At 41.9% G+C, this 15990-nt stretch overlaps 1 protein-coding gene across 4 annotated transcripts in view; it reads left to right on the top strand.

The window, feature by feature from the left end:
- Window positions 1-15990, top strand: part of vash1 (vasohibin 1) — a 70726-nt gene that overhangs the window by 20936 nt on the left and 33800 nt on the right. For 3 of the 4 annotated variants that reach the window (XM_060829524.1, XM_060829525.1, XM_060829523.1), the window contains exon 3: window positions 4442-4498. The exons of the other annotated variant lie outside the window; for it this stretch is intronic. In XM_060829524.1, coding sequence (XP_060685507.1) covers window positions 4442-4498 — 57 coding nt within the window. The remainder of the gene's footprint in view (window positions 1-4441; window positions 4499-15990) is intronic. 4 annotated transcript variants of the gene reach the window in all.

Here is a 15990-nt window from a genome sequence, read left to right as displayed (position 1 = left end):
CAAGTTAGGTGAATTGGCCATGTTAAATTGTCCATTGTGTTAGGTGCGTTAGTCAGAGGTAAATATAAGGTAGGGCAGTGGGTCTGGGTGGGTTACTGTTTGGAGGGTTAGTGTGGACTAGCTGGGCCAAATGGCCTGTTTCCATACTGTCTGGAATCTAATCTAAAGTACTCCCTTTTTCTGGTGAATTCTTAAATATGTGTAGTCATGTCTCATTGTCTACTTTCCTAGATTCTTTTTAAAACCCCTGTATACAAACCATCAGACCAGGGATATTATTCTGTGATTGTTGGTATTCACTATTGCTGTATTATTGTTTGAATGCGCTTTTCTACCTGTTGTATCTCCCTGATAAATACCAAACAAAATAATTATTTTATTTCTTCCCCCTTTCTATTGCTACCTGAGGCATTACCCTTAATGGCCTTACTTGCATTACAGCCATCCTTTTTGATTGATATGCCTGTAAAATATTCTACTTTTTGTTTTATGCTCATTGATAATTTAATTTCCTAGTTCTCTCTGCCTTTTTTAATTGATTATTTGGCTTCTTTCCTAATCTTTTCATTTTCTATCTCCTGCGCTCAATTGTTTCCTTATATCATTATTCATCCATGGACTGCCACTGCTGTTTAAGTTTTTGTTTTCTTTTAACTTTTACATGACTGTGCTGAACACCATTTTAAACGTTGCCTTATGTTGATTGACATCATTGATTATCAACATTGCTGTCTCTTTTATATTCCCATGTTCTATTAACAGTCCCTCAATATCAGCTTTCTGCTTAACCTGCTTTTTCTTGTATTCTGTCCTCTAACATTATCTGAAGTGTATTCTGTTGTAGTCACTATCACCTAGCTTTTCTCCAAATATGGCTCTTTTGGTAAGAGGTATCCAGATTATACTCAAAAAAAATTTTGTTTTCTTTCTTTATCTTCCCCATCATGTGGTGAGTAAATATCAGACTCAGTAAATTTACTCTTTTAAGGTTAGCTTTTGTTGCCAGTTCCTAATTGCCTTTGAACCGGATGTAATGCTAGGCCAGAGTCAACACATTGCTATGGGGCTGGAGTCACACATAGGCCAAACTAGGAAAAGATAGTAGATTTCCTTTTCTAAAGAACATTATTAACCAAGTGGGTTTTTACGACACGATAACTTTATAAGACTTGCTTTCAATTCCAGAGTTTATTAGTTAATTTTAAATTCCACTAGAGTCATGATGGGATTTGAACAGTGTACCTGGAGCATTAGCCTGGGCCTCAGAATTATTAGTGTGGTGACAGGACCATGACGCCACCGTCTTCCCTGAAATACCATTTGGTTATTTATGGAATTAGATGTTCTATAAGAATGTGATTAGACAATATAGAGTCTCCATAATGGTTACCCATTCAGCTCATGTGTGCTGGATCTCTGAAGAAGATTGCCTACTGCTGCTCCCTTGCCTTCTCCCTGTAGCCCTGTATATCCATCCTTTTTAGATCATGATTTGGATGATCCTTGTGATCTGGATCCTGTAGTATGCTTTGATTAAACCACATTCTCACATCAATTCATTTTAACTTCTTTTTGCATCCTTTCTAACATTCCATCTTCCCAAACGTGTAATGCCAGATTACCATAATCCAGTTAAAGCCGGACCAATGTTTTATGCCTGCTTAATGTAGTGTTTAATATAACCTCCTTGCTTTTGTACTCTTTCTGATAAAGCCTAGGATGCTGCATGCTTTGATAATAGTTCTTCCAATCTGTCCTGCCTCTTTTAGAGTCATAGAGATGTACAGCATGGAAACAGACCCTTCAGTTCAACCCGTCCACGCCAACCAGATATCCCAACCCAATCTAATCCCTCCTGCCAGCACCCGGCCCATATCCCTCCAAACCCTTCCTATTCATATACCCATCCAAATGCCTTTTAAATGTTGCAATTGTACCAGCCTCCACCACTTCCTCCGGCAGCTCATTCCATAGACGTACCACCCTCTGTGTGAAAAAGTTGCCCCGTAGGTCTGTTTTATATCTTTCCCCTCTCACCCTAAACCTATGCCCTCGAGTTCTGGACTCCCCGAACCCAGGGAAAAGACTTTGTCTATTTATCCTGTCAATGCCCCTCATAATTTTGTAAACCTCTATACGGTCACCCCTCAGCCTCTGACACTCAAGGGAAAACAGCCCCAGTCTTTTCAGCCTCTCGCTATAGCTCAAACCCTCCAACCCTGGCAACATCATTGTAAATTTTTTCTGAACTCTTTCAAGTTTCACACCATCTTTCTGATAGGAAGGAGACCAGAATTGCACACAATATTCCAACAGTGGCCTAACCAATGTCCTGTACAGCTGCAATGTGACCTCCCAATTCCTGTACTTAATACTCTGACCAATAAAGGAAAGCATACCAAACACCTCCTTCACCATCCTATCTACCTGTGACTCCACTTTCAAGGAGCTATGAACCTGCACTTCAAGGTCTCTTTGTTCAACAACACTCCCTAGGACCTTACCATTAAGTGTATAAGTTCTGCTAAGATTTGCTTTCCCATAAATACAGCACCTCGCATTTATCTGAATTAAACACTTTCTGCCAGTTCTCAGCCCTTTGGCCCATCTGGTCCAGATCCTGTTGTAATCTGAGGTAACCCTCTTCGCTGTCCACTACACCTCCAATTTTGGTGTCATCTGCAAACTTACTAACTGTACCTCTCATGCTCGCATCCAAATCATTTATGTAAATGGCAAAACATAGAGGACCCAACATCGATCCTTGTGGCACTCCACTGGTCACAGGCCTGATACAAATAAGCCCTCTTGTCCCTCTGCTACTGTACAACCATTTAGAATCATCCTCTTTATTTTATTTAGCTATCCACGTTCATCCTACCTGCATTTATCTGTATTAACTTACATCTACCATTTGTTTACCCATTACAACATTCTGTCTGTCCTTTTAAATTTCTTCATTATCTTCCTCATTGCAATGCTTTCAGGTTTTGTGTTGTACACAAATTTGAAATTGTGCCCTGTACCAAGGTTTTGGCCATTAATACCTATTTGAAAGAGCAAGGATCAGTGCATTGACCACAAGGAATTTTACTAGAAACCTTCCTCCATGCCAAAAGGGAACCACTAACGACCACAGTCTTCTGAAACGCAGCCATAAGTGTAAACATGTTACAACTGTTCCTTTTAGTCCATAAGCTTGTACTTCATTTGTATTTTATCCTGTTACTTCTTCCAAACAGGCATTTGGAAGCCTGTTAGCAGCATTACCCTCCTCAACTCTCCTTTTTTCCTCATCAGAAGCAGATGTTTGTTAAACTTCAGCAATGTGATCGATTCTTAACAGCACTTTTGGAATCGCTTAGCAAGTCACTGAGTTGTTTCAAAATGGGCACCAAGCTTGAGGAAAACAATGAAACTGCCTTGCATAAACCTAGGTAGCAGAAACAATCCAAACAAACCACCCTATCATCCCAGCAAAGCTGTCCTTACAGTTGCAAAACATTCATTTAATATCCAAACCTGCCCCTTGTCTCTATGCATAAAACTCATTTTTAGTTCCCATTTGGCTCCATTTGACATTTTAACATCTTTTTCATTACTTATTTGCCTATAGAAAACCTTTGGATTCCTTTTTCAGGTTAGCTACCAACTTCATCTCATACTGTCCTCTTGCTGCTTTCATCTGTGTTCAGCTCCTCTCTCCACACTTGGCCTGATTTTCCGTTGGAGTCTCCATCGCGAGTCTGTCATAAGCAACCTGTTGTCACCCAAGTGATTGAATTTTTTTTTGTCGCCCTAACTTTTCCCTTTGTGAGAATATACATTAATTGAGCTCTATCCCCTTTTGAAAGTAGCCCATTGTCAGTTACAGTTTGCCTGCTAATCTTTGCCAATTTATTTCGGTCAGAAGCAGACAGCGCACATTGATTGTTCCTTTGCTAATGTAGCATTTTAGAAGATGCAGAACACTTCATATCGGATGCAAACTGCAATTATGGGTTAATGGATTTAAACACTGCTGTCCTCAGCTAGTGAATGGTTAGAACACTTAGACTAACACGCTTCATTTCACGTTCTTTGGAAATGCAATCACAATTAAAAACAGCTTCTGTTTTAAGGATGACACCAGCTGCTTTGTAGAGTGCTGTTGTTTGAGGACACAGTAGAAATTTCTCTTCACTACTGCCTGGAGGCTTGGTAGGGAGGGATGTATCAGTGTAGGTGAGCTTTGAAGACCTTGTCAGATTGATTTCATTTGTCCAACATTCAGACAAAAAGAGACCTGTCGAATTATTGATTCTGCATTATCATATCTCTCCCAGCAGTCGACAGTAGACGGTTGCAGAACTCCATATTCTGTAGGTTCTCTTGTGTCTGCTTCCCTTCAGTGATTCCTTTTCATGCATGTTGAATTAAATTACTTAACCATCCAATCCAGGTACAATCACACTGGAACACAATTTTTTGAGATTAAGAAAAATCGACCTTTAACTGGGTAAGTAGTACTGATCAGTTATCATTGAGTTATGACCCTTTGGTCAGTTCTGTGCTGTCGGCATGTTAGAGCAAACCTGTTCAATGTGCCAGCCTTGTAAGTAATCACTACAAGTCAGCCATAATTTTCTTCCTGGTTTGAATTTGTTTGAAGTGGTATAAAATGTTCTTTGATAAATTTCAGAAAACAATGGTAAATGGCTTTATACTACGTACAAAGCTGTCTTTTATAGGACTGGGGATATAATGTCTAACAGAGGATGTTACAACTGAGAGTGTTGTACTGACATTAGGGTTTCTAATAAAGAGAATATTATATTTTGAACAATGAAGAGGAACTCATGCATTTGTCACAGAGTCATTCAGCACGGAACCAGAATCTTCAATCTAACTAATCCATGCCGTTCATAATCCCAAACTAAACTAATCCCACCTGCCTGCTCCTATCACATATTCCTCCAAAGCTTTCCTATTCGTGTCCTTATCCAAATGTTTTTAACTGTTGTACCTGTGCCCATATCCATCACTTCCCACATTTCACACAGCCCAAACCATAATGGAAGCCAAACTCCCATCCATGGACTCCATTTGCATTCTTGTTACTGCAGGAAGGCTGCCAACGTCATCAAAGACCCTTCCCACCCCGGTAATGCTCTCCTCCAACCTCCTCCTTCAGGCACAAGAAGCTTGAACACACGCACCAACAGGTTCAAGAACATTTTATTCCCCACTGTTATTAGATTGCTGAATGGACCTCTCTAATTTCAAATCTAATGTTGATCTTGCTTTTGACCACCTACTTGTCGCCATAACTTTGTATGTCTCACTCTGTCCAAGCACTGTATGATCTGTATGTTCTTGTATATTATGATCTGCCTGTACTGCTCTCAAAACAAAACTTCACTGTACTTGGGAACATGTGCCAATAATACATCAAATCAGGAAATTCATTCTATGCATGAACTACTCTGTGTAAAAACAATTTGCCCCCATGTGTGTTTTTTTAAGATTAGATTACTTAGTGTGGAAACAGGCCCTTCAGCCCAACAAATCCACACTGACCCTCCGAAGAGCAACCCACTCAGACCCATTCCCCTACATTTACCCCTTCACCTAACACTATGGGCAATTTAGCATGGCCAATTCACCTGACCTGTACATTTTTGGACTGTGGGAAGAAACCAGAGCACACAGAGGAAACCCACGCAGACACGGGGAGAATGTGCAAACTCTACACACAGTTGCCTAGGTGGGAATTGAAGCCAGATCTCTGGCGTTGTGAGGCAGCAGTGCCATCCACCGTGCTGCCCCAAATCTTTTATAAATCTCTCTCTCCCCTTGCCTTAAAAATATGTCCCCTAGTTTTCACTGGCTACTATACCACCAATTTTGGTGTTATCTACAAACTTATTAACTATGCCATCTATATTCTCATTCAAATTATTAAATAAATGACAAACGAAAGAGCACCCAGCCCGGATCCCTGTGGAACATTGCTGGTGACAGGCCTTGTGCCACCACTGTCTGCCTCCTGCCGTTACGCTAATTTTGTATTCAATTGGCAAGCTCACACTGAATCCCATGTGGCCTAACTTTCTGATCAACTGCCTCTAACTACTTCCCTTTTCCTTGAGCTGACCAGATCAAGTTTCCCTCCATGTACCCAACCTAGGCCTGAACTGACATCTTTCTCCAATTTTCTGCAGTTCTCCTCTTGCCTCTTCCAAGTTTATCTTAACTATGAGACCCATCTCTTCTTTCCACCCCACAGCTACTAAACCACTAAACTCTCACTTCCCCATCCAGGATCCCATGTTAATTGATACCATTAGTGGTTCTATCTCCTTAGGTACTGCCTCTCCTTTAAATCTAAGGGCACCACTTTCTCTCTACAAATATGTATCCCTTAGTCCCTCCATCTTTGTAAATGTCTGCCCCTTTCTCAACCTCCCTGTCCTCTCAAACATGTCAAAACTCAAATACTTGTCTATCTTTACGGGCGGCACGGTGGCACAGTGGTTAGCACTGCTGCCTCACAGCGCCTGTAGACCCGGGTTCAATTCCCGACTCAGGCGACTGACTGTGGAGTTTGCACGTTCTCCCTGTGTCTGCGTGGGTTTCCTCCGGGTGCTCCGGTTTCCTCCCACAGTCCAAAGATGTGCGGGTCACCTGAATTGGCCAGGCTAAATTGCCCGTAGTGTTAGGTAAGGGGTAAATGTAGGGGTATGGGTGGGTTGCGCTTCGGCGGGTCGGTGTGGACTTGTTGGGCCGAAGGGCCTGTTTCCACACTGTAAGTCTAATCTAATCTTTCTTGGAACTCCAGATTGCCATCCTTGCCACTATACCAAAACGGTTTTTTCCTAAGTCACAAATAACAACGTCACAACATGCCTTCTTGATTTGTCTGAAACCATTAATATGGTCCTCTAGCTATCCATTGTCATTCAGATGTATGGAACTTCGTTCTACTGGTTTTATTCATAACTATCTGATTGTAGCAAGGCATTCAGCTGCAATACGTTCTCTTCCTGCTGCTGTGCAGTTATATTTGATATTCCAAAAGATCTAACCTTCACTCCCCCTCTGTTTCTTATCTGTACGTCATCCCTCAGCTACATTTTGTTTCCATTTCTTCATGAGATGTAAGTATCATTGGCAATGCCCACATTTATTGCTTATCCCTTGATAAATTGATGGTGAACCACCTTTTTGAACCATTGCTGCCCACCTGGCCAATAGAGTTTCAGTACTTTGACCCAATGACCACGAAGGAGGAGCAACGTAGACCCAAGTCAGTATGTTGGGTTTCTTGAAGGAGAATTTGCAAATTCTGGTGTTCTCGGTCTGACGCCCTTATCCCTCTCTGTAGAGGTGGTTGCTGTAGAAGGAATTACGGCAGTGCATCTTCCAGATGGCACACTGGGAGTTGGTTATAAGTGGGTTTCTGATCAAGCAGATTGCTGTGTCCTGAATGATGTCAAACTACTTCAATATTGTTTGGCCCTCTCCTTGGCCACTACCTAAGCACAGCAAGGCCATTTGCAGCCTTGATATAATTTTTCATCCTGGGATGAGCATTCAGTCTTTTAACTGAATATTGGTAACATGGATTGAACGTTCCTTAGTGCAGCCTGCTGCTGACTTCCTCATCCCAGCCTTTCATCACCTTTCGATTTGATTCCAATTTCATGCCCTTACTCTCATTGAATTTCATTCATTTACCACGTCCATGCTCACTGACACTAGTAAAGATAAAGTTGCTATGGTCCCAGAGGACCATAGGGCTGCTGTCTCATTAAAGAGAGAGGAAAATGAGTGGTGGTGATTTAACCTGAGGGCTACCAAGCTTCAAGTGAGGGGAGCAGTTGAGAAGGCAGGGCCCTTCAAGGTAACCTTAACCAGTGCAGGAATTTAACCCACACTGATGGCATTGCTCTGCATGGCAAACCAACTGTCCAGCCACTTGAACAAACTGACCACACCCTTCTCCTTCTCACCCCACTCCCTCCCCCAATCTTCACTGGCTGTCAGTTAAGCAACATTTTGGTTTTTAATACCCTCAAATTTGTTTCCAAATCCTTTCATGACTACCTCTCTTGACCATCTCCTTCGGCTCCACAACATGTTCAGATATCTTTGCACCTCCAGTTCTGGCCTTTTGACCGTCAGCAATTTTTCAATTTCTTCACTGATAATCGATGTGCTTTCAGCTGCCTCAGGCCTAAGGTTTGAAATTCCCTTCCGAAACATTACTGCCTCTTTATCTCTCTCTTCAAGGGACTCATTCCATGTTCCTCTTGGTTAAGCTTTCAATCGTGCGCTTTCATATCCTTTTAAAATGGCTTGGTGTCTTTTTTTTTTGTTTTATGCTTATGGGAAGTATATTAGGATGATTTATTATGCTCAAACTACTGTACAAACACTAGTTATTGTTATTCTAACCTCAAGTCTCATTTTGATGGTCAGCAAAACAAATCCATCTAATGGAGTGAGGTATCCAACTGGAAGAGGAATTGTAAACTGCAAAATGACACAAACCATTGTGGTTATGGTGAGAGCTTTATAGTGGAGTTGGAATGCAAGTGAGGCTGTTACAACCAAGCACCTTAATGGGAAAGATGTCTATAGCAATGTCATAACTAAAACCTTTGGGGTAACAACAATGACAGTACATCAATCTTATGTTTTTATTATAGCAAAAATGACGAACTTTGAAAAGTACCACATCAGATTTGATCATCTTGATCACTATCTTCATTGGAGAGGGAGGGACATCATGTTTCTGATACTGGACTAACAATCCAGAGGTTGAGTTCAAATCCCACCATTGGAAATTATTAACATTTCTATTTAGTAAGTTGGTAATTTAAGACTTAGTACCAGAAAAATGATAATGTAATCTACTGTTGGAAAGGAAGACTTAACCTGTAGTTTCAGTCCCACACTGAGTTCACTGCTTCAGGTAGCTACATTCAATCCATATACCAAGGGCAACTTTTTAAAAAAAAACGCTGATGGGGCCTGACTTCAATCCCCTTGCAGGAATGGTGAATGTCTTCGACAGATCTGATGTGGCCTCTGAGATTTGTCAGTAATATGTCCAACCTTACTTTAGGACAGACTGTCCTATCTATTTACCTGTTAACTGAGAACTACTTGTCCAACTAAGTCAGCAAACAGAGGAGAGGATCCATCAAGTAATAAGTGATTCAGTTTTCAGTTTTAAGGAACCAAATACTAAAGGGAAGTAGGGAATTGAGGTGGGATGGAAAGAGATCAAAGAAATTGAAAATTGGCTGCAGTGATAAAGAATGTAATATTAGTCTTCTGGTCAAGAAGAAGAAGAAGGCTTATGTTAGGACAAAATGGTGAAAACACAGCTTTAACCAGCAACACATTTTCAACTGTGATCTCCAGCATCTGCAGACCTCATTTTTTACCCCAAAATGGTGAAAACTCAGGGCGCTTGAGGGTTACAAGGAAGTCAGGAAAGATCTAAAGAGAGAGCTCAGAAGAGCCTGGAGGAGACATGAGAAGTTGTTGGTGGATAGGATCAGGGTTAACCCTAAGGCTTTCCACAGGTATGTCAGGAATTAAAGAATGACGAGAGTTAAATTAGAGCCAATCAAGGATAATAGTGGGAAGTTGTGTTGGAGTCAGAGGAGATAGGGGAAGCACTAAATAAATATTTTTCGACAGTGTTCACTATAGAAAATGAAAATGTTGGTGAGGAACATAGAGATACTTGCATCTGGACTAGAAGAGATTGAGGATCACAAGGAAGAGGTATTAGAAATACTACAGAGTGTGAAAGTAGACAAGTCCCCTGGGCCGGATGGGATCTATCCTAGGATCCTCTGGGAAGCAAGGGAAGAGGTTGCTGAGCCTTTGGCATTGATCTTCAAATCATCATTGTCTGCAGGAATAGTGCCTGAGGACTGGAGGATAGCAAATGTGGTTCCCTTGTAAGAAAAGAATAATCTGATCAGGGATAGTCAGCACGGTTTTGTGAAGGGTAGGTCATGCCTAACGAATCTTATTGAGTTTTTTGACAAAGTGACCAAACAGGTAGATGAGAGTAAACCAGTTGATGTGGTGTATATGGATTTCAGCAAGGTGTTCGATAAGGTTCCCCACAGTAGGCTATTGTACAAAATGTGGAGGAATGGAATTGTGGGAGACCTAGCAGTTTGGATCAGTAATTGGCTTGCTGAAAGAAAACAGAGGGTTGTAGTTGATGGAAATTGTTCATCTTGGTGTCCAGTTACTAGCAGCGTACCGCAAGGGTCGGTGTTGGGTCCACTGCTGTTCGTCATTTTTATAAATGACTGGCTGAGGGCGTAGAAGGGTGGGTTAATAAATTTGCAGACAACACTAAGGTCAGTGGAGTTGTGGATAGTGACAAAGGATGTAGTAGGTTGCAGAGAGACATAGATAGGATGCAGAGCTGGGCTGAGAGGTGGCAAATGGAATTTAATGTGGACAAGTGTGAGATGTAAAACCTGTGCCCATACCTCCTCCCTCACCTCTATCCAAGACCCTAAAGGAGCCTTCCACATCCACCAAAGTTTTACCTGCGCATCCACTAATATCATTTATTGTATCCGTTGCTCCCGATGCGGTCTCCTCGACATTGGGGAGACTGGGCGCCTCCTAGCAGAGCGCTTTAGGGTACATCTCCGAGATACCTGCACCAATCAACCTCACTGTCCTGTGGCCCAACATTTCAACTCCCCCTCCCACTCTGCCGAGGACATGGAGGTCCTGGGCCTCCTTCACCGCCGCTCCCTCACCACCAGACGCCTGGAGGAAGAACGCCTCAGCTTCTGCCTCGGAACACTTCAACCCTAGGGCATCAATGTGGACTTCAACAGCTTCCTCGTTTCCCCTTTTCCCCCCCCCGCCCCCCACCGCATCCTAGTTTCAAACTTCCAGTTCAGCACTCTCCCCGTGACTTGTCCGACCTGCCTATCTTCTTTTCCACCTATCCACTCCACCCTCTCCTCCCTGACCTATCACCTTCATCTCCTCCCCCACTCACCCACTGTACTCTCTGCTACTCTCTCCCCACCCACCCTCCTCTAGCTTATCTCTCCATGCTTCCAGCTCACTGCCTTTATTCCTGATGAAGGGCTTTTGCCCGAAACGTCGATTTCGCTGCTCGTTGGATGCTGCCTGAACTGCTGTGCTCTTCCAGCACCACTGATCCAGAATCTGGTTTCCAGCATCTGCAGTCATTGTTTTTACCAAGTGTGAGATGATACACTTTGGATAGAGTAATAGGTATGCAAAATACTGGGCTAATGCTAAGATTCTTGGGAGTGCAGATGAGCAGAGAGATCTCGGTGTCCATGTACACAGATCCCTGAAAGTTTCTACCCAGAATGACAGGGTTATTAAGAAGGCATATACAGTGTTTTGGCCTTTATTAATAGAGGGATTGAGTTCCGGAACCAGGGGGTTATGTTGCAGCTGTACAAAGCTCTGGTACGGCCACACTTGGAGTATTGTGTACAGTTCTGGTCACCGCATTATAAGAAGGATGTGGAAGCTTTGGAAAGGGTGCAGAGGAGATTTACAAGGATGTTGCCTGGTATGGAGGGAAGGTCTTAGGAGGAAAGGCTGAGGGCCTTGAGGCTGTTCTCATGAGAGAGAAGAAGGTTGAGAGGTGACTTAATAGAGACATACAAGATAATCAGAGGGTGAGATAGAGTGGACAGAGAGAACCTTTTTCCAAGTATGGGGATGGCAAACACGAGGGGACACAACTTTAAAGTGAGGGGAGATAGATATAAGACAGATGTCAGAGGTAGTTTCTTTACTCAGAGAGGAGTAAGGCTATGGAATGCTTTGCCTGCAACGGTAGTAGATTCGCCAAGTTTAAATGCATTTAAGTCGTCATTGGACAAGCATGTGGACGTACATGAAATAGCGTAGGTTAGATGGGCTTCAGATTAGTTTGACAGGGCGGCACAACATCGAGACCGAAGGGTCTATACTGCGCTGTAATGTTCTATGTTCTATATGATATAAACATCCCCTTGCGTTTTTGGTCGTGGGATGGTATAGCAATGGGTAAGATCAACATTATTGCTCATCACTAATTGTCTTTAAGAAACTGGAGGTGATTTGGCCCTTTGAACTGCTGCAGTTTAATTGATGTAGCAATATTACTGGCGTTATCAATAGTAAACTAAAACTTTTCTTTTAAAAATTTAATGAGTACATTAATGCTCCACCATTCAATGATGGCTGATAGGTTTTTCAATCTCATTTTCCCCCCTTTCTCCCTGTAACCTTTGATCACCTTGGCAATCAAGAATTTATCTATCTCGGTTTTAAATATGCTCAACGACCTGGCCTTCTTTCTTTTTACCAAAATGCACTACATCAAATTTTTCCAAATCAAATTCCATCTGCCGCTCCTCAGCTCATTGACCCAATTGATTAAGAACCTTTTGTAGTCTTAGATAACCTTCTTCATGTCCACTACACCACTATCTGCAAACTTACTAACCATGCTGCCAATATTCTCATCCAAATCATTTATATAAATGACAAACAAACTTAGACCCAGTATCAATCCCTGTGGAACACCGCTGGTCACAGGCCTCCAGTTGGAAAGACAACTATCCACCGCCACCCTCTGTTTCCAACCGTAAGGTCAATTTTGTATCAAATTGGCAAGCTCACCCTAAATCCCATGTGATGTAACTTTACTAATTAGTCTATCATGCAGAGCCTTGTCAATGACTTTACTGAAGTACTGCTCTGCTCTCATCAATCTTTTTGATGACTTCATTAAAAAATTCAGTCAGGTTTGTGAGGCATGATTTCCCTTATACAAAACCATGCTGACTATGCCTGATCAGTCCTTGCCTCTCTAAATGCACGTAAATCCTATCTTTCAGAATCACCTCCAACAACCTACTTACTACTGATGTCAGACTCCTAGACCTGTGGTTCCCGGACTTCTCATTACAGCCTTTCTTAAGCAATGGCACAACATTAGCCACCATCCAGTCCTCCAGTACTTCACCTGCATTTAAAGATTATCCAATAATTCTGCTAGGGGTCCCGTAATTTTCTCCCTAACTTCCCACAACAACTTGATCATTAACTTGATCAGGTCCTGGAGATTTATTTACCTTAGTGTTTTCTAAGACCTCCAGCACTTCCTCTTCTGTAATGTGAACTGATTTTAAAATGTCAATATTTATTTCCCTGTGTTCTCTAGCCTCCATTTCTTTCTCAACAGTAAAAATCTCTTGCAAAATATTCATTTAGTATCGCTCCCATCTCCTGAGGTTCCATACAAAGACTACCCTGTTGATCTGTAAGGGGTCCTACTCTCTAGATGCTGTTTTGCACTTAGTGTACTTGTAGAATCTTTTCAGATTATCTTCAACCTTATCTACCAAGCCTATCTTATATCCCCTGTTCGCTTTCCTTCTTAAGAATACCCCTACACTCTTTATGCTCTTCCAGAGATTCCGTTGATTTCAGGTGTCTATGTCTAATATGATTTTTTTCATTCTTGACTGGAACCTCCATGTCTTTATTCATCCATTGTTCCCTAACCTGACCAGCTCTTTGCCTTTCACTCTAACAGGAACATAATACCTCTGAACTCTCATTATCACTTTTGAAGGCTTCCCACTTGTCAGTCATCCCTTTACCTGCAAACTGTTCACTCCAATCAACTTTTGAAAGGTCTTGTCTCACACCCTTAACATTTGCCTTGCACCAGTTAAGAATTTTAACTTTTATAGCAGACTTATCTTTCTCCATTATTGTCTTAACACGAACGGAATTACGATCACTAGTCTCAAGTATTCCCCGACTAACTCTTCAGTCATTTGCCCTGTTTTAATTCCCAAAGAAAAGCCAAGTTTTTCTCCTTCTCTAATAGGAGCATTTACTTATTGATGAAGAAAATTTTTTTGAAGACATTTTAGAAAATCCTCACCACCCAAACCTTTAACACTATGGCAGTCCCAGTCAATGTTTGTAAAATTTAAATCCCTTATTATCACAATCTTCTTATTCTTAAATATATTTGAGATCTCTCTGCAAATTTACCTCTCAATTTCCTGCTGACTGTTGGGAGGCCTATAAGACTATCCCATCAAGATGATCATCCCTTTCATATTTCTAATTTCAACCCATATATTTTCACTAAATAATCCTTCAGCTTATTAACAGTAATGTTTTTCTGAATCAAAAATGTCACTCCCCCTCCTCTCTTTCTATTCTTCCTGTAACAGGCCAATTAGCCTGACCTCAGTTATTGGTAAGATTTTGGAGTCCATTGTGAAGAATGAGATTTCTGAATACTTGGAAGTGCATGACAAAATAGGGCAAAGTCAGTATGGTTTCATCAAGGGGAGGTCATGCCTGACAAATCTGTTAGAATTCCTTGAGAAGATAACAAGCAGATTAGACCAAGGAGAGCCAATGCATGTTATCTACCTGGATTTCCAGAAGGCCTTTGATAAGGTGCTACACAGAAGGCTTCTGAGTAAGATAATAGCCCACGGTGTTCAAGGTCAGATGCAGGCATGAATAGAAGATCGGCTGTCTGGCAGAGCAGAGCAGAGCAGGGGATAAAAGGGTGTCTCAGGATGAAAGCTGTTGACTAGTAGTGGTCCACAAGGGCCAGTGTTGGAACTACAACTTTTCACTTTATACATTAATGATCTGGATGAAGAACTGAGTGCATCCTGGCTAGGTTTACAGATGATACGAAGGTAGGTGGATGGGCAGGTAGTATTGAGGAGGTGGGAGGCTGCAGAAAGATTAAGACAGGTTAGGAGAGTGGACAAAGAAGTAGCAGATGAAATACAATGTGGGCAAGTGTGTGGCACTTTGATAGGAAGAATAGAGACATGGACTGTTTTCTAAATGGGGAGAAAATTCCGAAATCTGAGGTGCAAAGGGACTTGCGAGTCCTAGTCCAGTTTTCCCTTTAAGGTAAACTTGCAGATTGAGTTAGTAGTTAGGAAGGCAAGTACAATGTTGACCTTCATCTTGAGAGGACTAGAATATAAAAACAGGGGTGTACTTCTGAGGCTTTTTAAATCTCTGGTCAGACCACATTTAAAGCGCTGTGAGCAATTTTGGGCCTCATTTCTCAGGAAAGATGAATTGGAATGGGTCCAGACGAGGTTCACGAGAATGATCCCAGGAATGAAAGGTTTAACATATGAGGAATGTTTGAGGACACTGGGATTATACTTGATTGAATTATCGAAGAATGAGAGGGGATCTGATTGAAACTTATAGATTACTGACTGGCCTGGACAGAATGGATGTTGGGAAAATGTTTCTCTTGGCAGGGGAGACGAGGACCTGAGGGCACAGTTGAAGAGAAAATAGATGACCGGAGATGAGGAGAAACCTATTCAGCCAGAGAGTGGTGAATCTGTGGAATTCATTGCCACAGAAAACCGTGGAGGCCAGGTCATTGAGCATATTTAAAACCGAGATAGATAAATTCTTGATTGCCAAGGTGATCAAAGGTCACAGGGAGAAAGGGGGGAGAATGAGATTGAAAAACCTATCAGCCATCATTGAATGGTGGAGCAGACTCAATGGGCCGAATAGCCTAATTTTCTGCTCCTATGGCTTATGGTCTATCTAAAACTTGGAAAATTGAACTGCCAGTTCTGTCCTTTCCTCAGCCAAGTTTCAGTAATGTCTGTGACATCCCCAGTCTCCTGTTCCCATACGTGCTATGAGTTCGTCTGCCTTACCTGTATGGCCTCTTGCATCGAAATAAAATGCAGTTTAATTCTTCAGAGTTACTTCATTTTCTGACTTGCTCTTGTCTGTCTCTTCTAATTAACTTGCTCTTTTCTGAATCAGATACATCCTCATTTTTCTTTCTATTTTCACAGTTCCTTAGGAAGGCACCTCCCACAAGGTTTACAAGCTCCTGAATTAGAACTAGCAAATCTCCCTGTCAGGATATTAGACCCTTTCCAGATCAGG

Source organism: Hemiscyllium ocellatum, chromosome 8 (genome assembly GCF_020745735.1).
Source record: "Hemiscyllium ocellatum isolate sHemOce1 chromosome 8, sHemOce1.pat.X.cur, whole genome shotgun sequence".
NCBI classification, from domain to species: Eukaryota; Metazoa; Chordata; class Chondrichthyes; order Orectolobiformes; family Hemiscylliidae; genus Hemiscyllium; species Hemiscyllium ocellatum.
Note: the sequence above shows the minus strand (reverse complement) of the source record. Positions and strands in the feature narration are given on the sequence as shown.